At 39.8% G+C, this 24,604-nt stretch overlaps 1 protein-coding gene and 1 long non-coding RNA gene across 3 annotated transcripts in view; one reads left to right on the forward strand and one right to left on the reverse strand.

Moving 5' to 3' along the window:
• Window positions 1-24,604, reverse strand: part of LOC121293625 — a 95,061-nt gene that overhangs the window by 23,409 nt on the left and 47,048 nt on the right. The window contains exon 3 of one of the 2 annotated variants that reach the window (XR_005946573.1): window positions 15,419-15,497. The exons of the other annotated variant lie outside the window; for it this stretch is intronic. This is a non-coding gene — a long non-coding RNA (uncharacterized LOC121293625). Of the gene's footprint in view, window positions 1-15,418; window positions 15,498-24,604 lie in introns of those variants that run through there. 2 annotated transcript variants of the gene reach the window in all.
• Window positions 3,656-24,604, forward strand: part of tekt3 (tektin 3) — a 28,752-nt gene continuing 7,803 nt past the window's right edge. The window contains exons 1-7 of the mRNA XM_041216759.1: window positions 3,656-3,730; window positions 6,076-6,665; window positions 8,176-8,259; window positions 8,357-8,427; window positions 11,776-11,919; window positions 18,883-19,105; window positions 21,202-21,356. Coding sequence (XP_041072693.1) covers window positions 6,108-6,665; window positions 8,176-8,259; window positions 8,357-8,427; window positions 11,776-11,919; window positions 18,883-19,105; window positions 21,202-21,356 — 1,235 coding nt within the window. The 5' untranslated portion in view covers window positions 3,656-3,730; window positions 6,076-6,107. The remainder of the gene's footprint in view (window positions 3,731-6,075; window positions 6,666-8,175; window positions 8,260-8,356; window positions 8,428-11,775; window positions 11,920-18,882; window positions 19,106-21,201; window positions 21,357-24,604) is intronic.

A 24,604-nucleotide genomic window follows, 5' to 3' on the forward strand; every position in this document is an offset into this window, starting at 1 on the left:
TGGCCTACTCCTGCTCGTAGTTTGTATGTTCGTATGTATGTAAGCATCAATTCAGCTGTTTAAACATCATTGCATATACAAAGAGCATGGATCAATAGTGACAACTGCTATCCATACGAACAGTTGCTGGAGAAAAAGAGATGATTTGACAATTATAATCTTATTTCAGATATCATGCCCACCTCAGATGCCACTTTGAAATGCTAAGGGCACTCATAGCACCCAAAAAAATGGGGGCTACAGCTCTGAAGTTTGTGCCGGAGAGTTAAACCGAGGCCTACTTTGGTGCATGTAAAAGATCCCATGGCACTATTTTGAGGAAGACCATGAAATATCCTTGCCAACACTCCTCCCTGTAACAATATCACCAGAAACAGGTTATCTAGACATTCATTCATTTGCCGTTTGTGGGATTTTGCTGTGCACAATTTGTTTAAGGCCAAATAGTCAAGATTCTTAAACAAAAGCAAAATACTGTAGATGTTAGAAATCTCAAAAAAAGAACAGAAAATGCTGGAAACACTCAGCAGATTTAGGCAGCATCTGTGGTCAGGGAAACTTGAGTTAATGTTTCAGGTTAATGTTTACAGAATGCAAAATAAATTTTATACACTAAGTACTTGCAAGCAACAACCGGAACTGCACACAAGACATATTCAGAACGTGAATTAGAAAAAGTGTTATGTTAAAAATAAATATATATATACTATATATATATGTTTTGTATGTTTTTATCATTTACATGCAGTGCTAACTCAAGACTGAGAAGGCAGATGAATGTATCGCAAGGAACTTCATATAACTTAAATTTGCCTTACCAACTAGTCTGAATTCCTAAGCAAATGGAAGAAGAGTTGCCGTCACAACAACCACCAGCAGAGTGATTAAGGCGGTATCCAGTCATCCCATGCAAGTTCAAACAAGACTATCATATTGCACTTGCCCACAACAACATAAAAACCAACCACTGATACAGAACACTGAGGTTAAGGATAAGTAGTCAAGGAGTTATATTTAGATTATCCCAAGGACTGAAAAGACCTCAAACACAACAACTCCTCATTTATTTCACCAGTTTTACAATTCCAAAGATAACTGATCATACTTAAGTTCTTCGTTATATGCTTTATTGAAATAAAACTCTTCAAATTCAACACCTGATGAGAGCAAAATTACCAGATTTCCAGCATGTAAACAGACAATAAAAGGAACACAGAAGCAAAGTCAATTGACCATTTAAATAATTGATTTTTCTCAATGATAAGAGTGTTGCTACAACAACTTGGCATTATCATGTTTGCTGTTACATTACAGTTGCACTGTAATGGACATTATAAGGTAGCAATGAAGGCAGGTTGGAATATTGAGAGTGGAAGCATTGGTTAAAATGTTACGACCTCCAAGGGGGAACCATAACCAAAATAACTCATTTTTTGAATGACCCCCCAAATTACCAAGAAGATTCCACTTTTTGTAGCTTTTACTTTTAAAATAAATCAGAACCAATGCAAAGTAAACATGAATTAACAGGCAAAATAATATTTCAAATAGAAAGGTAAATTTCATTTTAAATGATTGATCAACAAAGATATGTCTTTCACAATCACAAGAAACTGTATCACTCCCCACACAGAAGTGGCAGTACATAGTTACCCATGTTATGATACCGTGTTAAGAGAGAATATGCTAATGAATAAATAGCCAGGATTTAAATCATGTGACAAGCAGACATTGTTCAGGGGAGCTTTCAGTTCAGTTAGCAACATGTGGTGTAAAGGAGTTGCAGCTGTACTTTCCGGTTAACAATAACTGTTGAATCTTTATAGTAAATCTGTCTGCTGAGCATCGTGTATTACATCTTTAAATAAAACAAACCTATGTTTAATATACCAGTGCTATGTGAGGTTGGTAAATTTGTATTAAACTAATATAGAAATACAACAACACAGTTCCACAATATGCTGTTCTTTATTTAGCAGGGTAGATTAGGAGTCCTGTCCCAAAACAGCTTTCACCTTCAAGTTATCATTGATATGATTATCATCAGCAGTGTACACTTCTGTGAGCCCTATCTCACTCTGGTCACAACAGATCTGAGGGTGTAGCTTTCCAGAGTTCCTTTTCAACAGACCAACCAATAACACCCCAGTTAGTGGTTTGATCACTTCTGGAAAAAAAAAACATCCAGCTCTTTAGGATCTTCGAGCGATTCACACCGCTTTTCAGGTTTTAGACCTTTTTAGCCAGCTCATGTAGTACCTCCAAGAGCTTCTGTTTTCTTTTCTGCCAACCAGAAAAATTGACCTCTTTCTGGGAATGGCTTGCTTCTTCTCTTCACAAGAGTTCTCCTCTTTCTGTTCCTCTTTTTGTGTCTGTTTGCTTTTTATTTGTTCTGCATCTGTGACTTCATCTTCCAGCTCCTCTGATTGTAGGTCTCCTTTGTGTCTGCCAGCCACAATGATTCATTTCTTAACTTTCTTCCTGTTGGTACTGCTTCCAGGTTGAGGGTCACCAAGTCACATGGACCAATATTTCTTATTATCCATGAAAATTACAGTTGATCATTTTACAGTTGATGCAAACTCTTAAAAGTCCTTTTCAAACACCCTTTAAAAACAATTGCAGATTCCACAGACCTTTTTGTAAAATTACACTTTTTCATTACTGCACTACTTCCGGGTCAAAGGTAATCACAGAAATGGCAATATCTGTTCCTCCTTACTTACCAGGCAATACTGGATTTTTTTCATCCTACTTTGAATCAAATTCAGGGACATTTACATAGGTAGTTAAACATTGTTCACCAAAAACATTGTTCCCTAAATGACATCAATTCTTTCATTTTTGCACCCTGTCTACAAAACATTATCAATTTTTATCACACTTTTGTATCAACTTTCCACATTCTGTCTATGTAAACTTGTCACGCTATGATTAGAACACTTTGGTACATTGGCACATCAATTTTTTTGTCTTCCAGCATTCAAAGGAACAATAAAGAAGGATTGAAATAGCACCTTTGAAAGGGATGGTTACCGAAACTTACATTTAAAACCATCGATCATTTAAGCCACAGTAATTGCAATTAATACTTACCTATTGTCTGCACACCCCACAATGCCAACCTAACCATTTGCATGGTAACACTTTTAAGAGCTGGAGTCAATAAGAACATAAGGAATAGGAGCAGCAGTAGGCCATTCGGCCCCTCGGAAGTGAGAAGTGTTTTGGATTTATAAACTTTTTTCTAATAATAGAGCATAGAGGAGAAAATTGTCGTAATTCCTTAATTAGTGAGACTATCTTGATACTTATAGAAACATGCTGCAAGTTGTTAAGTCTATTTCTCTCTTCTCCCGTGCGTGCATTTGTTCACTTGGCAGCACCACCTTCATTATTCAGTCTGTAATTGAGCTTAACTGTCCTTCCTCTTCCCCTCCCTATTGTCAACTCACCGCGGCCATGGCAACAGATATCCAGGATTCACTGTACACACAGTACAGCCTAACTTGATGACCAAGACCCGCCCCTCCCACCCCTGCGCTCATTTGCCCATCCGTCCAAATTGGAATCTCGGCCGGCCCGGGATTCAACCTTCCCGCTGTCAATCAATCAAGGTGCGGGGCGGATTCCCCGCCCCCGGCTATCAGGTATGGTTAGCGTGCAGCGCTCGCTGCTGCCGCAAATTTGACTGCGTGAGGACAGCGACCACCAATAGTTATCTTATCTGGTCGGTAAAAAAATACTTTGTTTGCATTTTAATTTCCTTTTTATATCAAAAAAAGCTACAATTTAAATCCAGTCTTTTGGATAACTTTACTGTATTAAACAAGCTCATTGTTGTTAGTTGGACTTACCTGAATGTCCAACAAGAATAACTTAGTCTACGGTTTGACTTTTCAAAAGATGCATTGAAATCATCTGACTTGAAAGCTTCCAGTTATGTCTCATACCTTTCGAAGTGAAAGGGATTAATGAAACTTTTAATAGGATCGATTCGTTATCGTCTTGCATTATGCAAGTTTTGGAAAAGTAGTTTGCATGTATGCATAAATACGAAATGATGTGAGAATTTTTTTTAACAGTTGACATGTAGGCATTAAGTTGAGTGTATGAGTTACATATTAATGTATCGTTGTGTCCAGATTATTATCAAAGTTTGCAGTTGAACAATATTTCTTTGATGTTTTCTCAATAAGTTTATTTGTACCCACAAGAAAAGTATTGAAACTGTTTAGATGTGTTGGCCAATCAACAAGCATACAGGAAAAATCGTGAAAGAAATACGGGAACATGTATAGTATATAGAAAGACTATATTGGTTATTATTTTAAATCAATGGGATTAAAGTATTAATTCCAGCAATGCAGCTACTACAGCTCCAATCGCTTATAGAATTTTAACTGATATCTTTATTCGCACAGGCCTTGAAATACAGTTGGCTGAAGGTGACATATAAGGATCAAAAGCATAGTAAGAGTATCTGCAAAATTTATGGCAGTGAGAATGACAATGACATTCATATACCTAAACAAAAAGGTGGATAATATACTAAAGAATCCAAAAAGTGGTATGCCTGAGACATTATTGCAGTTACATTAGCTGCAGGTAATGCCTGAACTATTAACAGGCAAAATGGTCCATATTGTTCACAGAAAGCCTTTTATTACTTAATGTGTTATCTATATCTAAGAATGATGACTTTGGATTAATCTCAATACTCTGTCTAAGCAGCATCATGTAACTCGTGTCGATTTTCATGAGTTGAAAGTCCAGTGGAGCACAGTGATAATTTCTCCATTTGTTTTCTCAATAGGTGAGACCCTACCCCTCTGGATTCATAAATTCAGCTCTCATTTTTTGGTTATGGTGAGGAGAGAGCAAGAATTAGTTTGGGATTGTTCCAGCCAAGAGTTGGCACAGACATGATGGGCTGAGTGGCCTTCCTTCCTGTAAACCTCTATGGTTCTACAGATTATGCCATTGAAAGCTTGGCTCTGCAACCTGTTTTAATTCCAAAGGTGTTGCTCAATTCTTAAACTACCTGCTCAAAATTCTTGAGTAGGTCTTTCAAAACATGTTTATTGTAGGAAATATTGAAACTATTCTTTCTTGTCCCCTGTCAGCTGCTACCTGACTCCGTGCTTAAATCCACAATCTCCTCACAAGCACTTCAAGCTACGTCTCGTGATACAGAATCTGAACATCCATTTTCTCCTTATCTAATGTGCCTCTAAGACCACCCTCTTCCAAACTTTGCAACATTACTTATTTCCACCCCACCTCCCCGCAGACCCCCCAAGACTCTAATCATTGCCCTTATTGCTTCAAGGCTGGATTTCTCCAGTAATCTTCTCCCTGGCATCCAGGCTGCACAAACTGCAGCTCATTCAGCATGCAGAATCCTGTATTCTTATCGACACAAAGCCTGATATCTACCTTCATCCTCCCAAGGCTGAAGTGACCACCCTTTGGATCATGTTTAAGGCCTTTATCCTCATCTTCAAACTTCTTTATGAACTTGCACCGCCCAAACTCAGCAACGATTTTCAGCCCTGTGTTCATCCTTGGCTTCAGTGACACTGATTTACTCCTTGTTTCGGACCTCCTTCGTCCACATTTGGTTACCACTGTCCAGTCACCATGCTGCTGACCTCCCTACTTTCAAAAGTCTACTAAAAGCTATTCCTTCTTCCAGCCTCACCCCTGAATTACATCGTATGTATTGTTTTCCCTCTCATACAGCACTCTTGTAATTCCCTAATTTATGCAACACCCTGGAACATCTTTCTATTGTAAAGAACACTGTATAAGTTCAAATTGTTATTGCTGAATCCTTTAAAATTTACAAAAGAAAATAGGGTAAATCCAGTGCTTCCAGTAAGGAGCTACTTTTGAAGCAGGATTCAAATTTGCAGTGTCGAACCTATCTACAACCTGTGCTTCCTCTTGAAGGCATTCATTGCTGGGAGTGCAGGATTGATTAATTTGCCATAATATCTGCACATATTGTAAAACAGTAAAAATGAAAAGAATAAGATTGTTTTTAAAAGTAATACTTTGTGTATTTTATAGGAAAAGACATCATTGCACTTTTAGGCTCAACAATGGCTGCTACTTACATCCGTCCCAGGGCAACTAGTGCTAACTTTCTGCCTGCTATATCAACAATGGCATCAAGTTATAAAGGCCACTATCCTCTTAATGTGTTTAGACAGAGTCTAATGATGCCTTGGAGACCTAGCACTTATTACAAAGTGGCATGTGTTGCTCCTACCATGGCTTCTTTTACTACTAATGTCCCTGGACATATTGAAGCCAAAAGCGTTCATATCCCATCGAATAGAACAACATTACTCACCAGATACACTCCTCAGGATTGGCATGAATCTAACCAGACCAACTACAGAGAATCAGAGTCTTACAGACACAGTGCAGAGAGGCTAAGAGCTGACACTGCTCGTCTGATTCAAAACAAGGAAAACGTTACGAAGAAAACACAGTTTGAAACCAGCAAGAATTTAGGAGAACGTGTGAATGACATTATGTTTTGGAAATCTGAATTAGCTCATGAGACTGAGCAGATTATAGGGGAGACTAATTCTCTCCTAGAGGTCAAGAAACGGTTAGAGCGAGCCTTGACAGAAACTGAAGGTCCTCTTCAGGTAAAAGGCATCTTAATACTGAATTATTTGATATTTTAATGCTCTAATAATGCAGTTAATACTCTAATTAGAAATAATTATTTTGAATAAGAAACATGCAGATAAATTAGCTGTTTTAAAGGGAATACAGTATCATTGCTTAATGAATTGCCTTAATTGCTGATAATTTCCTCTCTTTTGCTTGTTCACCCTCCGAAAATCATTTATTTTTTCCCGCTGTGACTGAGAGAGTGGAGAAAGTGACTTTCAAATGCATTGAGGTTCCATGAGGCATTTAATGGGATTCATATTTATTCTCATGATCAGATTTCTCACTTTATGACCCAACTCAAGTGATGAATGTTGGTACACTTGGGGCAAAGATTCCCTCTAGTCACTATTGTGAGAAAAGTGAAATGTTTTGTCAATAATAGATAATGATATTAACTTTGTTCTTCTTGACACAGTATATATATGGGGTTAAAAACCATGTTCAGTCATAGAAAATAGTCTGGCTTGTTTCACATAAGAGCCTGGTCTTTGTGGAGGGGACAGTCATTCAATTCAAATGCAAAACATGTTGTGATGTTTATTTTAAATATATTTAACTGGAAACTCTTGAGCTTAAAAGACAAATAACTAAATTGGTTTTGTACTGACCATGAAGTATTTTTCAGGCTGTCATATTAAAATTGGACAGTCTGCGTGAAGTCAATAGAAAGAGATAAAACACCTACAGATTACATAGACAATCAACAGTGAAACTCAATTTAAACATTAATATTCAGGGATGTTGCAGCCAGTTCAGCTTGCTTTGCAATTTTGCATAGCCAATGTGACAGTCATTTTCTACCTTGTAAGAAGTGATGGTTAAATCTCTTCAGTTATTTATTTACCATTTAATAAATCTAATTGGTATTTCTAGTTGGTGCAATTGACCAGTGAAGGGTGTATTTCCTGTTTTCAAAAGACAAAGAAGATTATGGAAATTGATGAAATATCATTAGTAAATTGTTCAATCCCTGGGCATGTGAAATATAACCTAGATTTTGGACAGGTAAAGGAACATGTGGGTCATAAGGAGTGAAGGTTGATTTATAGGAATGCACTGACATGCTGAATAAGAGATAAGAGTCCAGGAGTTAGAACCCACATGTCTGACAGTTATATGTTATGACATTGCCAACACCTTTTTGAATGTATTTATGATATCGCCCTAATATTGATTAAAGCAGTTCATTCCTCCCTCCCTCCCCAGTGCTTTGATGCTTACAGGATATGTCATTTCCAAATAAGACGCTTAAATTGAAACAGCCTTGCATTGCGTAGCATAAGCTTTTTTAACCTCAATAGAAAATGTTCAATGAGTATATTATAACAGCAATTAACAACTCAATGCTGGTATTATTGTCAAATAAAGAACATTAGGATTTGAGAAATTAATAACTGTATAGCATAGTGTTACATAAATACTGTAGGTTTCAGTTGCAGTTTGTACTCTTAATTTGCATGTAACTTATTAATGCAACAGGTGTCGCAAGAATGTCTGTACCACAGAGAGAAAAGGATAGGTATAGATCTTGTTCATGACGACGTAGAGAAGCAGTTGTTAAAGGTTGGTGTAACTAAATCAGAAAAATTTGTGTGTTAAAAGTATACTGCATTGGTACAGTCGTTTTGCTGAAGCAATATCTGCAATTTCTTTTTAATAGGAAGTTGAATGTATAAAGTCCTGTCAAGAAAGAATGAGAAGACATCTGAACAGGGCAATAGCCCAACTTACGTAAGGGTAACAATTTGAATTACAATGCGAAACACACAAATTCAGGGAGAGTGAGAATTGAGGGATACGGCTTTAGGGTAGGGAGAGCTTCAAAGATTGAATTAAACCCTAGCTGCTGATTGAGTTCAGTCAGTGTGCAGTATGAGCTTGTAAATCCTGCTCCAACAGCTTTGCTTCCCTCCAGCACTCCCCCCAACAATCTACTACCCCCTGCCTCAAACAGTTCCTAATGCATCTTATCAGGTCTCTGAAACACCTTGAACTCTGATTCAAACCTGCTCTCCTATAATTCATAAACAGCCTTGCCAGATGATTTCCCATCTTTGATTCCGTTCAAGTATTAATGTAGTGGTTTTAAAATAAAGAATTAAGATGCTAATTTGCAGAAGTTGATCATTGTCACACCAGACAACATTTCCCAAGTGCCAATTTATAGCCAAGAATCCAAGCCATGAACAAAGTAACATACTAAACAGTGGGTAGGATTTTCATGTCGGCGAGTGGGGGTGGGGCCTGCTCGCTGACATGTAAAATGATGCGCAGTGATGTTGGAAGGAACTCCCGACATCACCGCGCCCTGTTTAAATTTTCAGGTAGGCGGGGGCTCAGCAAAATCAGCTGTGTGCCCGCCAATCTGTCAATGGCCAATTGAGGCCATTGACAGAGTCATTTAACTAATTAATGGACCTGCCTGTCCAACCTTAAGGTTGGCGAGCAGACCAGGAACCCTGGCGGGCATTAGAAAAAGCATGAAAGCTCATCCACGGGCGGGATGAGATTTCATGTAGGTCTTTAAAAATGTTATTAAAGTTTTTTTAAAAATTATGGACATGTCCCAACTCATGTGACAGTGGCTATATCCTCCATATCGGCACGGTTTATGGAGGGCTGAAAGTAGGGGATAGATAAAGTTTGTCTCTGCATTGATGAGGCTAAGAGGAGACCCATCATAAGGGTAAACCTTCCACCCACGTGTCAGGAATTTTTTTTTCCATTTTTTATATTTTTGACAGAACAACCGACCTCTGAGCACTTAGCCTCAGGGAGATGAGTTCACCCTTTCATGCGCATGCGCAAGAGAGCGCACTCTCAGGTTCAGGGATTCCTCCCCGCCCGCACATGATGCGCTCAGCACTTCCGTGTTGAAGTCACACTGGGCGGGCCTTAATTGGCCCGCCCACGTAAAATGGCACCGTGCCCCCAATCGGGGTCGCTGATCTGAGGCGCGTGCCTGTGCATGCCCGCAATTCAACTACACCCCCGACGGGGGGAAAATCCTGCCCAGTGTTTCTAAAACATGTAAAGGCATCACTCTGACATTATATACTTATATCTAACCATGCAAAGATAAAAATGACGTGTCAGCATTAGAAATGTTTTGCTTTTAATTTATTGCACTTGAATGGTTAGGCTGATGCAAAGAGAATAAAGAGAGACAAGGTCAAACAAACCAGATGGCAGGGACTGGAGAACACAGAAAAACCGAAGGGAGGATGAGAAATCATAGCAAATTACGTGGAAGAAGAATAGAAAAAGATAATTAGAAGGGAGAGCAAATAAAGAAAAAGTTACAGAAACTCCGAGTGAAAGAGAAGGAAAGGTAGATACAGAAACTATGCAGGAATTGTAGAAGGATACACATACCTAGAATCCAGAGAAGGAAGGAGAAGTTTCACTGAATTTGGAGAAATGAAGAAAGAGGGGAGGGAGAGAATAGAGAAACTACAGACACAGTCAGGAAGCAGTTACTTAAGCTAGGAAGAGTATTGTAACATGAAAGAGAAGATACAAAAATCATCTGCTGTTTTATGATTAGGACAGTTTTAGATAAAATAGTGTTGCACAAATGACAATGCATTTCTGTTACATTTGTCACCATGATTAAAAAAGAAACACCTATTGGCTGATCTATTGGTTGGCTTTTAGTCATCATTGGGTTAAGGTGTTTTGAAAATTTGGCAATGCGATTTCAATAACACTGTGGCTTGATGTAAAAGGAGAAAAAAGGAAGATAGATCCTGTTGGAGCATGGTAAGGGAGGGAGAAAATTCTTGAGCAGTGGAAGGAGAGAAGCTCTCCTAAGATGGAAGAAAAGAAATAGGAGATTCTCTGAGAGATCTGATCAAGAGGTGGGTTACGGAGAAACCAGAAGAGTGATGTTGTTGTGGGAAGAAAGACTGAACATTACCCTGTTACGGGATGAAGTAAAATGATCTGTTGGAGGAAGTGGGGCAAACCCTGTTATACAGGGAGACCTATAATGGCCTTGCTAGAGATGAGCATTGTGGTTACTGTCAGAGGTTAGCAGGCCCATTATGGGTAAATTATGCTGATCCAGCACCTGGGAATACTGGTCTGCCTGTAAGGTTGTCTTCCAGATTTTACCATCCGTGACTCATCTGTGGCTCATAACATGAACTGCCCTGGCACATCCACCAGTTAGTACCCTTAACCACAATAAAGTTCCCAAACTTCCTGTTAATCTATTTTTATGGATCATTACTTTTTACTGGGGTATTAAGTGGTGACCATGGACACAAAACCACAAAGGAAGTAACAATTTAAGTGATCTTTAATTGTGAAATATCTTGTTACTTCTGACTTTTGTAGGTCATGGCAACCTTTAACTAGAATAATATTAGCTTTTGCTTAGTGATTACATTGTCAACTTGCCTACAAAGAATAATTTAATGCAATGAGTACTAAAACTAAATTGGGTGGTAGTAGAATATTAGAGACCCATATAAATTCGAACCTTTGCTTTGACTGTCCTTTGAATACAAATGTCCTAATTTAGTAAATGTCCTCAGTTCTTAGTTGGCTTTCAATGCAGCTTTGATACTGTATTAAATGTCTCTCGTTTGATCAGGTCCTGATGTGTGGGCCTCATGCATCTGGGGGAAACATCAAATAAACTTGTCAGATTCGATAAGGTCAGCAGCTCAGAAGAACCTTTTTAAGGATAATATAATGATAATCCTACCTCTCAACTTTTTTATAGTTGAAAACTGGTTTAGAGCTGTAAATTGGATATTGGAAATCAACATCATACATATTCGCCCACATAAAATGGCGGCACAGATCCGATCGGCGGCACAGATCGGGTCCGTGCCCGCCCCTGCTCAACCTCCCCCTCACACCCCCCACCCCACCCCCCCACCCAAACGGGGAGGAAATTCTTCCCATTAACTCTACACAAGCACTGCCTAACTTGCTAAGTATTTCCAGTCTTTTCTGTTCTTTCTTTCAGTTTTTCACCCCATCCACAGTATTTTGCTTTTGTATTATTCTTCCCAGTTAGTTTCCTATTCTTGCAGAACTAAAACACATGATTGTTCATTTTTGCAGATCAAATAGAGGGACACAGCATGAGCTGGAGCAGGATATCAGTGATAAAAACACAGCTTACAGAATTGATGGGAAGTGTCACCAGCTACGCAACACATCTGATGGCATCAGCTACTACAGAGGGGTGGATCGTGTGGATGCTACGTAAGCTATTAAAATAGTGATTAGTTAATGAATCATCAGTTTTTAAAGTAAGGAACTTCCTGTTGGTGCAGAATCTTAAATGTGAAAATTTGCATCATGTTACATTTCATGTAAATTATCCATGGTGTATTGATCATGTCTGATATAAGATGGAAAACACAATCTGGATTTAACTCATTATTGACTGGAGGAAAGTGTATTCAATTGTGATCCTATCAATTTCATAATGTCTTCATAATTCAAGCTTAATTAGAAAAGTCTGCACGAAAATATCTTTTGAAAGAATAAAGATGATGTATGACCATAGCTTCCTACCTTCCTTCAATTCCTTTACCCTCTGTGGCTTTAATACTTTCATCTGAAATTCTTTACTTCATTGTGTTAGACGATGCATTAACATGTTTATTTAAAATGTTTTCTGTATATTTCTGTTGAAGATGGTATTGCTGCTTTGTAGATGTGCTACTTACTGCGATGGTCTCTCCATAGTAAAAATGACTGAAATTCCAAGATAGAAAAAGTCTCTCAACTCTATAATTATATTTACAAGCATGTGGAGCATAGTTTGAGCTGCTTGATTTGTCAACATCACGATCAGATTGTCTCTGAACAAATTGAATGATTTCCTTGATCTAATTGACAAGGTTCTGGTATTTCTTTGAATGAAAAGCATAATATGAAGCTTTGTATGCTTAAAATAGATGTGTATACTGCTATTATGTTGCTTGATATTTGCTATATATTTATGACATCTATTTCTTAATGTGAATTATGGATATGTTTGTTAGTTTTCTCTTGGAAATTTTATGTCAAGAAATTAACAGATGTATTGTTTTGGCCCATAAAAGCTAGAGATATGAAATAGTCAGGTAACTATTCAGAAAGCTAGTGTTTGATCAGAACAAGAGACCTGACTGTTCCACTCCTTGGTTGAGTGATATGCTTGCACAAGTGTTTTGAGATATAAGCTGGAACTGTCATACAAGAACAAGAAATTTATTCTTTGAAGTTGCAGAGATGCTTGAGTCAATCCAAAAATACTACGGCAAGGATAATTGACCTGTTTTGGACATTTTCATTGTATGTATTTTAATGTGTCGTGCTTTCAGTCTGATTTTGGTGTTGTACGATTTATTGTAAATGAGGATACTTATTTTGGGATGTAGATCATCCCATTCTGAAAGGAATTGGTAGCTATCTGAGGCCGAGAATCTAAGACCAAATTAGCCCAAATGTTTCTCAATGCATTTCATCCAGGCCTATGTTTTATGCCCCAACCCTTAAGAGGAAAACATGTGCCATTGGTCCAGGAGGGTAGTAATTTAAAAATGTGCTTCACACTAGGTGGTAGCCATTACTCAGTGGTAGCCTATTCATTTCTGAGTCAGGGGGCAGGATCTTCAGGTCGCTGAGCGGGGCCCACTTGCCAATGAGTAAAACGGGCAGAACTCCCAACATCACCCTGCGGCATTTCAATTTTCAGGTCGGACGGGGGGGGGGGGGGGGGGGCGTGCAGCCGAATCAGCTGTGCACCCGCCGACCTGTCAACGACCTATTGAGGCCATTGAGAAAGTCATTAGCCTCATTAATGGGCCTGCCCATCTAACCTTAGGGTTGGTTGGCAGTCCGGGACCCCTGGCACATGAGGGGACATGTCAGGGAAATTTTGTTTGTGCCCCGTTACCATTTTAAAATTTGGCGACGATCTCCCTGAGGCAGCACTTAGCCTCAGGGAGATGAGTGGCTGTTTCATGCACATGCACGGAAGAGCGCACACTCGGCTGAGGGGATTCCACCCCCCCCCCACCCCGGCCCGCACAGGGAGTGCATAGCGCTTCCTGGCGGACGTCACGCTGGGTGGCCCTTAATTGGCTCACCCACGTAAAATGGTGGCGCGCACCCAATCGGGGGCGCAGATCGGAGGCGTGCCTGCCCATACCCGCTCCTCCACTTCCCTTCCGACAGGGGGAAAATTCTTCCCAGAGTGTTTGGATTCATGTCCCATTCCAGAAATTTGAGTACAAAATCTAGGCAGTTTTGAGAGAATGCTACACCGTCGGCGGGGTGCCAGCTTTTAGGTAAGATGTTTCACCTAGATCTTGTCTGGCTACTCGCGTAAAAAAATCCCAACACAGTATTTTGAGGAAAAGCAGGGGAGTTCTTCCCAATGTTTCTGTATCCTTCGAGAAAAATGATTAGAACATATTATTTACACATGATCACATTGCTGTTTGTGAGGCTTTGCTGTATTTCCCACTTTATGACAGTCTCTACATTTCAAAAAGTGTTTCGCTGGCTGTAAATTGTTTTGAAACACCCTGAGGTTGTGAAAGGTGCTATATAAATACAAAGCTTCCTTATTTCCTAATATAATGAGATCCTTGATAAGTGTTGTGCAAACCTCAAATTTGACGCTGATATAGAGTGCTAAATGTTCTTTATTGTAGAAGTGCCTATCAGGTAAGCTAGGCAAAATATAAGTACAATAACCATGGTAGTCTGAAATGTTCAAACTCCCTCTCAGTCAAGTTGAAGAAAAATGTGCATTGACAATAGGGAGTGAGGAATAAAGAAAACAGAAGCGCAACTTTACATTGTAACTGATAAAATACAGACTCTTTATAATAGATCTATGCACTACTGGTAAAATAATCCAACCAGAACATCAATAATTTAAAAATAACTTGATTAGTAGAACTTATTTTTTTATTGGAATACTTACTGTTGACTAAGTTACAGCTTCCTTAGTTACAGACATCCTTTTCACATACATGTACTAAATATGTTTAAACTTGTAAAGATACAGTGAGGGTCTTCAGCATTATACAGCCACCAAAAACCATTTGTCTCCAATAACAATGGCTTGGCTTCTAAATCTACTAGTTAAAGTTCACTGATAGAACAGTTGTAATAGAGGTGCATGAATATTGCTTAATAGCATCATTATCAAACGAGGCTTTTGCTATTTTGATGAAAAACATTTTTTCTTGTATTGCTTGGACCCAATAAAGATGATCGAACTCTCAGTAGGGTTATTTAAAACTGAATGGTTGAGCAAAACACTGGAGATTGACACTGAATCCGAATTGTTTCAAACTGTGGCCACTTAGCTTGGTTTGTGCATGTTGAATGTTAACATGTTCAGATGCCTCTGAAAGAATCTCTTTAAAAGAAAATGGGCATGAACATGCACAGGAGGAAAAAAAAATGGCAAAAGCTTTTCCCCTAACAAGACAGTAGGGTAGATTTTTCAGAGTTTTGGATGAGTTTAGGAGGGTAGAAAATGAAAGCCAGGAAAGTATTCAAATAGAAGACGGCCTAGTTTTTCTTCAGCTGATGAAATATTGTCAAGGAAAACTTTCCCATTCAGAGCACTGCAGTAAAACACAAGTAGATTTTATAAAATCATAGAAATTTATGATACAGAAAGAGACCATTCAGTCCATCGTTTACACCCTCTTTCTAGTTCTTGGTCCATATTGGTGTACGTTATAGTACTTCAAGTATTTTTTTTAATGCTTGAGGGTTTCTGCCTCTGACATCCTTTTAGGCACTGAGTTCCAGACCTCCACTGCCCTCTGTGTGAAAAAATATTATTGTCAAACCAATTACATTAAATCTATGCTGCCTGGTTATTAACCTCTCTGCTGACAGAAACACTCGGTGTGAGCTACTCATAATTTTATACACCTCAATTAAGTCTCCCCTCAGCCTCCTCTGTTCCAAAGAAAACAACCGCACAATATGCAATTTATTTCTCATAGCTAAAATTTTCCAGTCCTGACACCATCCTTGTAAATCACCTCTGCGTCCTCTCTGAAGCGGATTGTTCCTCTAAATAAGTGACTGAATAAAGATGGGGAGTGGGGCTAATTGGGTAGCTCTTTCAAAGGAAAATGGGCAGAACTCCCAACGTCACCCTGCGTCATTTCAATTTTCAGGTCAGTGGCGGGGGGGGAAGCTGAATCAGCTGTGTGCCTGCCGACCTGTCAACGGCCTGTTGAGGCCATTGACAAAGTCATTAGCCTCATTAATGGGCCTGCCCATCTAACCTTAGGATTGGTGGGCAGTCCGGGACCCCTGGCACACGAGGGGACAATAACCAGGCCTAATGATCTCCCATCATGCTATGATAAATGTAAATTCTGCAGAATCAGCTATTTTGCTGCATCATGCTTGGCAATTTATTAAATCAATGATATTGACCTGGAGAATGCAGTGAATGGAAAAGGGATAACCCTCATTGTTGATCGAGTTTACAGCCCCACAGACTTTTCATGAGCTTTTGAGCGGAAAATTCTGTCATCTTGCATCTATTTCAGTGTGGAGGATCTGTGCCAAGCATGAGCAGGCAAGCAACAGTGTAGCTCTTCAGCTAAACAGATTGAAGAATCCTCACTAAGCTAAGCAGATTCTAAACCAGGAAGTATAAATAAGATATTTAATTAATTGTGAAATCATGTACAGAAAGCAAAATAAAATGATGGAAAGAAAGATGGGATTAAATAATATAGTTAATTTATATGATTAATTTACACTTACATAATTCACGTGGCCTGCAGTGGTTCAAGAAGGGGTCTCAACACCACCTTCTCAAGGGCAATTAGGGATGGGAAATAAATGCTGACCTAGCCAGCAATGCCCAATCCCCATGAAAAAGTAATTTTTAAATAAGAGTTCTGGGGACAGAAACCAAATGTTTAAAAAGTTAATAAATAATAATTCAGTTCTTAAGGATAATTCCTTAATTACATTTTCAGTGCTAGAGAGGCTGCCAAGGAGTAATCAAGTCTTACTGTGGCATTAAAAGATCACCTGTACCTGAATCCACCAACCCTAACTTTTTATGGCATATTTAGTGGGTAACTAGTGGGCAAGTATTGAAGCTTCATGCTGTTATGTGGATTTCAATACTAAGTCTATTGGCAAGGTAGCAGCGTGGGAAGTCTTGTGGAGGAACGGGGCAAATCGGACAGCAGCCTCCGCATATCCATGTTTAACTGTAGATGTGCAAACTTCAAAAATTGCTACTTGATTTGCCCTGTGTTAAGGGTAAGCACTGTTAACCATTATTCTTCATGCAAAATCTGGGCAATTAATTAATCATGCATGGTAAGTTACCAATAAGATTTAATTACTCATTTTATATTTCAAATTCTGCTACTTATAATAACTGAGATTAAATATATTGTCTTAAGAATGTCAATGGTAATGCACTTGCTCCAACTATGATCAGCACATAGTTACATAGCCAATCATATTTATATAAATAACTGTTAATGGAATAAAACATTGAAGAAATTAAAATCCCCATGCACATGTCCCTTTTCTTTTAAAATAATTACTGTCCCTGTTGCATGAATGAAACATTTGAATATATCGCAAAACTCTTAATGATATTAATTTAAATGATATATTACCTCAATAATGGTGATTTGTTTTGATCTTTTGCCAATCAATCTGTTAATCAATATTTACAAGCATTTTTGTGTGAGTGTGAAAACAGAAGAGTAACCAATTCAGTAATATTTCAGAGTCCTTTTCATTTTATCAAGTGCTAGCGTTCTAGAGTTTTTGGCAACAAATGTGATAAAAGTTTTAGTCTAGAGGTGGGAATGACTGAGCTCTGTGATGCTTATGACTTAGTGGCATAATCATCTTTAGCAAGAAGCTGTGGCCCCAATATTTCCTGGGAGATGGGGAGGATGTGAATGAGGCCAAAATCATCTAGAAAACAAAGCTTGGCTGGGATGTAAGTGTTTACGGGGTGGGGTGGGGCAGGGGGAGGGGGGTGGGGGGCAGTGGTGGTGGGGTGAGTCTTGCTGATCTTAACAACAGATGCTTTTTGCGTCTTGTAAGGACATCTCCCACTTGGTAGCCAGCAGGCAAGGGGAGTCGCAAAATTGAGAGAGTGGCAGGAGAGAGGATGGAGATCAGAGTTGCGGAAGGGAGGCTGAAGATCGGGCGTAGGGAGGGAGGCCAGAAATTGGGGCAAGATGGACCTACGGTATTCTTGAGGGCCATGAGGGGAGGACTCCTGCTCCTCCTGGCTCACAAGGGGTACATAACTTCAGGAGGTGGCAGCTCCCACCTAGGTTCAGCTGCCAGGAATCCTAGAGCTCAAATCCTGCTCACCTTCTGTTAATTTAAGGTGTGGCTCTAATGATGACATCAGACCATGTCTTTGGTATGTTAATTAGGCCCTCAACCGCCATCTGAGGGAATCCGTCAGGTCCTGAAACTTGCCCTTTAAAATTTAAAGGGGTGAAATGGGGTCAGGTTTCTCGAGCTGATTTTTTAACTCCACGATCATGTCCTACCTGCCAGGGGGTTAAAATCAATGGCTGTCTATCTGAATGATGGGTAAGCCTCTTCTCATGAGGAAGTATGTTCTAATTATGAACAATGAAGTGAAAGGAATTGTGATGCTGAATGGGAGGAGCATTTCATAGTAAAATCTCCAAACAGTTTAGTGTGTCTGAGCCATTTATTAAAATGTTTTTTCTTGTGATATTTTAACGTGTATAATAATAAGGAAATGCTATAAACATACTTTTAGTCATCCATAACAACCCTGACTGTTTTTACAGTACTCTAGCTGTACTCTTTTTATTCCATGAATAGTCTCTTGCCAAACCTGATACAACCGTTAAATATATAAAAGAATAGGGCAGTTAATTGAATAAAATTACTTGACAAAATCACGATTCATCTGACATTTGTCAATTACCCAAAGAAGTTTTGGAAAAAGCAAGAAGCGCACAAATGGGTCTTTTCTGGAGTTGTGATCCGAACACACTCAGGATTACATCGGAGGTGTTCAGTATTTTTGCCTGAATTTTCAGGACAAGGTTTTTATTTTTCTTCTTTCTAGTGATGGTGTTCTTCTTTTACAAATGTTCAAAATGGCAATTGCAGGTAGAGATGTTTTAAAGTCTTTGTAATATATGCTTTTTTAAACAGGATTTCAGTCCCAGAGTCTTGGGCCAAGTACACAGATAATAACATTTTGCGATCGCAGAGTGAACGGGCTGCATCTGCTAAACTCCGAGATGATATAGAAAATCTCCTTAATTCAACTTCCAATGAGATGTGGAACCAGTTCAATACTCTAAATGTGTCGTTTACAAACCGCGTCTCTGAGATAGCTGAAGCCAAAAATAAGTTGCAGACACATCTTGCTAAGGTAAATGGAGGATTCAGGTTAACATGTAGGAGTCACATATCATCCAGTTTTAGGGAGTAGTGAAGGTCTGTAAAAGCATTTTTTGCATCATATCCAAAACAGTACATTGACATTTATGTGATATTAGCTTTATTAAATAAATATATCAGTACTTTACAAAAAGAATAGATTACTAGGAAGTTGCTTGTTAATGTGTAATGCTTACTGAAATATCAGATCAGTAGGTCTCAAACTTGTTTGGTTAAAGGAACCCTCTTCAAATGGATGAGTTATCATGGACACACCTATCTAAATGATAATACTACATTATACTCATAATATGTACGTGCTGCATGAAAGAGTGTTGTAATAATGCTTTCAGCACAAGTATTTAACTTAGAGCTACCAGTGAGATGGGTGTGCCTGCTTCCCACAGCAGTCTGTCTATCCTTGGAAGAAGCCCACAGAGAGCAGGAGCAGAAGGCAGTTCATAGGGAGGGCAGGAGCCCAGAGGTGGCAAAGTATGGAGAGAAAAGGAACATGGGGTGAACTGCACATGGAGAGAGCACTTGGGAGCAGGAGGAGTGCAGGAATGTGGCGATGGGAACAGAGTATGCTGTCACTGTTGGTCATTCGATTACTCTTGACCACACACCCTTATAGCCCACTCTGTTCACCTGTAAAGCAAACCTGTGCTGTGGACATCCTGAAAGATCTCCATGGACTCCTGAGTTCACAGATCCCAGTTTGAAAATTCTCACTTAGTTAAAGTATATAGTTTTACCATTTCTCGCGTTGTTCATTATCTATGAAATGAGACTGAATGAGTTGAAATGGCCTCGTACAATTTTAGTAACAGGTGTTTATTTTAAATAAATCGATTCTACATTAAATATAAAATAGCAGACAAAGGAAATATCTTATAAATGTTTTAACTTTTGATATTGTACTGCAGTTACAGTACATAGTGGCGTAAATTAAACATTTGCCAATCCTAGATCATCATTTACTCAGTTGTGATTTTAAAATTATATTTTTCACACCTGTACACACTTAAGGGGAGATTTTCTAATTTGAGTGTCTGTTAGGACAATATGCCTCTTGGTTGGACCAACTCTGTAGATCTCAATCTCACACTTGATATACATTTTTAAACCTAGCCATCTAGATACTGTAACTCATTTAAAAATTGAGTTTAAAAAAAAGTGATGTGAATTGACATGCGAGATTGCGTAGCATTGAAAGCCTCAGTTCTAAAGATGCATAAAATACCTCTTGAGAATAATGCCTCAGATTTGTAGGAAGGTAGAAAACATTTTTAAAAGAAAAGAAAGGAAAGCAGCTGTCTGACTGCTGGAAGCAAAGTTATTTCAAAGAGAGATAAAACATTATCAAGCAAAGATAAACACAGCAAAACAAAGGTACACAGTACAAAAGAAAATGTCATTTAAACGAAAGTGTTCTCCTTTGAATCTTTCATTATCTTTCGTTTGTGAAAATTTATTTTTGATAAATTTAATATATTTAACCGAGTGATAGAACTAAGAGGAATTTAGTTTACCACTGACATTCCTGACTAACATGTCAATAGAATTTCTAATGGATAATGTATTCCAGCAGTGAGACTAGTTTTGTGCATTTGTTAAATACACCTGCCCACTGCAAAAGTATTCCACCTATTACAATTGGCACATAACCCCAGGTATTAACCTAGCATGTAGGGAAAAACCTCAGCAAAATAAGGGTTGCAACATTATTAGATTCTGATAAACACACAAATTTATAAAGGAGAAAATTACTCAAAGAGAAAAGAATTCAATCGCTGCCTACATTGATTGATAGGTTACCTATCTATAAATAGCACAAACAAATGTAGAGCTGATCAATACAATGAGGTTAGCCAGAGATTACTTTACTAAAGGATAAAAAGATTGCCAGTCACTTCAGTTTTGTCTATGGATGAAGAAAATGCTGTTGCACATTATTGCGTTCTGCTTTGATAAGACCAATAAACTGGATACTGTGGTCTGTCGACACATATTTTCATGATACAAGATAAAAGCAGCTGGGCACAACACCCATCATGTTCCCCCCCTGTGTTTTCTCTGGTTATGCAGACTCTTCAAGTGATCTTCCAAACTGAGCTGACAATTGAAAGCATCAAAAGAGCAATCAAAGATAAGGAAGCACCTCTGAAAGTAGCCCAAACCCGTTTGGATGAACGCACACGGAGACCAAATGTGGAACTGTGCCGTGATGCAGCTCAGATTCAGTAAGTCAATAGATAAAGATCCTTTCAGACATTTTCAAGGGAGGTCTTGTGGCACAGTTAGTGTCCCTGCCTCTGAGTCAGAGGCTCTGGGTTCAAGTCCCATCCCAGGACTTGATGGCTATGGAAGATGCGTGCATTGCGTAGCCAAACAGGTTATTAACAACCTGCAAACCCTTCCAATACACCTGAAGTAGGCAGCAAGAGCAGGAGAGTCTCCTGGTCAGACACGCTTGACATGAAGCTGTTGCCTCTGATGAGTGACCTGTTCCAGGAAAAACTCTTTATGGAAACAGATATAAGCATGTGCTTTGTCTGCCTTAAGTGTCATTAGACACAGGACAGTGTCTAAGTCACACACGTGGGGCAACTATCAGCAGCCTCCTTTCAAGATTGGATGCACCCCCTCCCCCACCCCAACAAGATCTGGCCCTGCCAGCGCTCCCCTCCCCTGGCCTTTGCACTAACATCCCCTCACCTCAACCCATGCTCATCCACCCAGGCCTCACCTCCCCTCCCCTCCCCACCCTGCAACCTCCACACTTGCCTGGCCCTGCACTGCCAAGACGGAACCACTGGGGGCTGCTTGTAGTCCCAGTCATGTCCATTGCAGCTCTGGGGGCTGCTGGGATTACAGAGGTGGGACCTCCTTCCGAATGAGGGGATGCAGTCTCATCTGTAGTTGATTAATGCTTGAAGCACTAAATGGCAGTGGGGCAGCCAATATCATAGGAATATAGGACTTAGGGGCAGGATTAGGCCATTCAGCCCTTCGAGCCTGCTCTACCATTCCATAAGATCATGGCTGATCTGGTTGTGGTCTCAATTCCACTTTCTTGTCTGCCCCCCCCATAACCCTCGACTGCCTTGTCTATCAGAAATCTGTCTCACTCAGCCTTGAATATATTCAATGAATCAGCTGCCACTATTCTCTGGTAAAGAGAATTCCATAGACGCATGACCCTCTGAGAGAAAAATGTTCTCTTCATCTCAGTCTTAAAAGCAGGCCTTATTCTTAAACTGTGTTCATTATCAGCAGGGATGTGTTTGCCACCAACCCTTTCCACCATCCTGAAAATCTTGGCCCATGATTTGTAAATGAATGCTTTTAACCTGCTCAAAAGAAAGTCATATACTCAGAAATCTCCTTCCCTCTCCTCACCAAAAAAAGACTCTCAAACTTACAGAACTGATGAACCAGAAAAAGCCAACTGGCCCATCCAGCATACCCCGTACAGTTATGATGCCTTATAGATTACAATTCATACAATCCCAAAACACCTGAAGCCAAGTAATCTCTTGGGTGAGGTAAAATCAAAGCACAAATTAATTCCAAATCAATTAGAATTTTTGCACCCGAGTCGGGAGTGCAGAGTTGGGAAAATTTCCAACTCTGCAAATCTGACTCGGGAGAAAGTGCCTCAGACTCTCAGCTTTTCATTCCAGGGAGCCAGGTGTTAACAGGAGCTGGGCTTCCCACCCCCAGAAAGAGTTCAGAGGTAGCCACAGAACAGACTGTGTGGAAGGCTGGTCTCAGTGATGCGGGATTTTGTCCCAGCTATTAAAAAAACAATAAAACAAAAAACAGCCTTCACCCTTCATAGCCCACACACACAGTCCCCATGTCCCATCTATACCAACACATGCTACCTCATGCCCTCGCCCACTGTCCATGGCTGCTCATAGTGTCCATGCCAACCTATGCTCCTCTACCCACCTCCATGTTCCTTTATTGCCCCTTGCCAACTTCATGCCAACCCATTCCCTAACCCTTTGCCCTTACACCCTCCATGCCAATTCATCCAATATCCATCATGGGCAGACGTCAGGGCCCATGCTGAGATTAAATAAAATAGAGTTCAAAGCACTGTTTTAAAAAAAAAATTACACTCCTTCAAGTGCTTAATCCCTTACAAAAACAAATATTTCATTAAGTACTCATATTGTATTCATAGTCCCACATCACAAATTTATAACTACTTGAAGCTGTCAATCAAATTGTGAACTGACAGACACCCCACTGTGATAATGATAGGTTGTGGAATTAGTCATGCTGCACAAATTCTATAATGATAGCCCTTGGGCTTATGTAAACAAAGTGAAGTAGCAAGCACTGATTTTTTAAAAATATAGACTGCTTTTTTTTTTAAAAAGGCCAGGAGATTATCATTTTTAAAATTCATTTATGGTGTGTGGGCATCGCTGGCTAGGCCAGCATTTATTTACCATCCCTAATTGCCCTTAAGAAGGTGGTGGTGACTTGCCATCTTGACCCGCTGCAATCCATGTGGTGCAGGAACACCCACAGTGCTGTTAGGGATGGAGTTCCAAGATTTGAACCAGCAACAGTAAAGGAACAGCAATATATTTCCAAGTCAGGATTATGTGGCTTGGAGGGGAACTTCCAGGTGGTGGTGTTCCCATGCAGCTGCTGCCCTTGTCCTTCTAGATGGTAGTGACTGTGAATTTGGAAGGTGCTGTCGAAGGAGCCTCGATGAGCTGCTGCAGTACAAGATGTAGATGGTACACACTGCTGCCACTTTGTCAGTGCTGGGGGGAGTGAATGTTTGTGGGTGGGGTGCCAGTCAAGAGGGCCGCTTTGCCCTATGGTGTCACGCTTCTTGAGTGTTGTGGAAACTGCACTCATCCAGGCAAGTGGAGAGTATTCCATCACACTCCTGACTTCATAGGATCGTAACGACACAGAAGGAGGGCATTTGGCCCATCATGTCTGCACCAGCTTTCCAAATGAGCCTTGTGCCTTGTAGATGGTGGACAGGCTTTGGGGAGTCAGGAGGTGAGTTACTTGCCGGAGGATTCCCAGCCTCTGACCTGCTCTTGTAGCCACAGTATTTATATGGCTAGTCCAGTTCAGTTTCTGGTCAATAGTAAACCCCAGGATGTTGATAGAGGGGGATTTAGCGATGGTAATGCCACTGAACATTAGGGGGAAATTGTTTGACACACTCTTGTTGGAGATGGACATTGTCTGGCACTTGTGTGACACGAATGTTACTTGCCACTTATCAGCCCAATCCTGGATATTGTCCAGGTCTTGCTGCATTTGGACATGGACTGCTTCAATGTCTGAGGAGTCAGGAATGGTGCTGAACATTGTGCAATCATCAGCGAACATCCCCACTTCTGACCTTATGATGGAAGGAAGGTCAATGATGAAGCAGCTGAAGATGGTTGGGCCGAGGACACTACCCTGAGGAACTCCTGCAGTGATGTCCTGAAGCTGAGATGAC

The sequence above is a fragment of the Carcharodon carcharias genome, chromosome 22 (genome assembly GCF_017639515.1).
Source record: "Carcharodon carcharias isolate sCarCar2 chromosome 22, sCarCar2.pri, whole genome shotgun sequence".
Taxonomy (NCBI): domain Eukaryota; kingdom Metazoa; phylum Chordata; class Chondrichthyes; order Lamniformes; family Lamnidae; genus Carcharodon; species Carcharodon carcharias.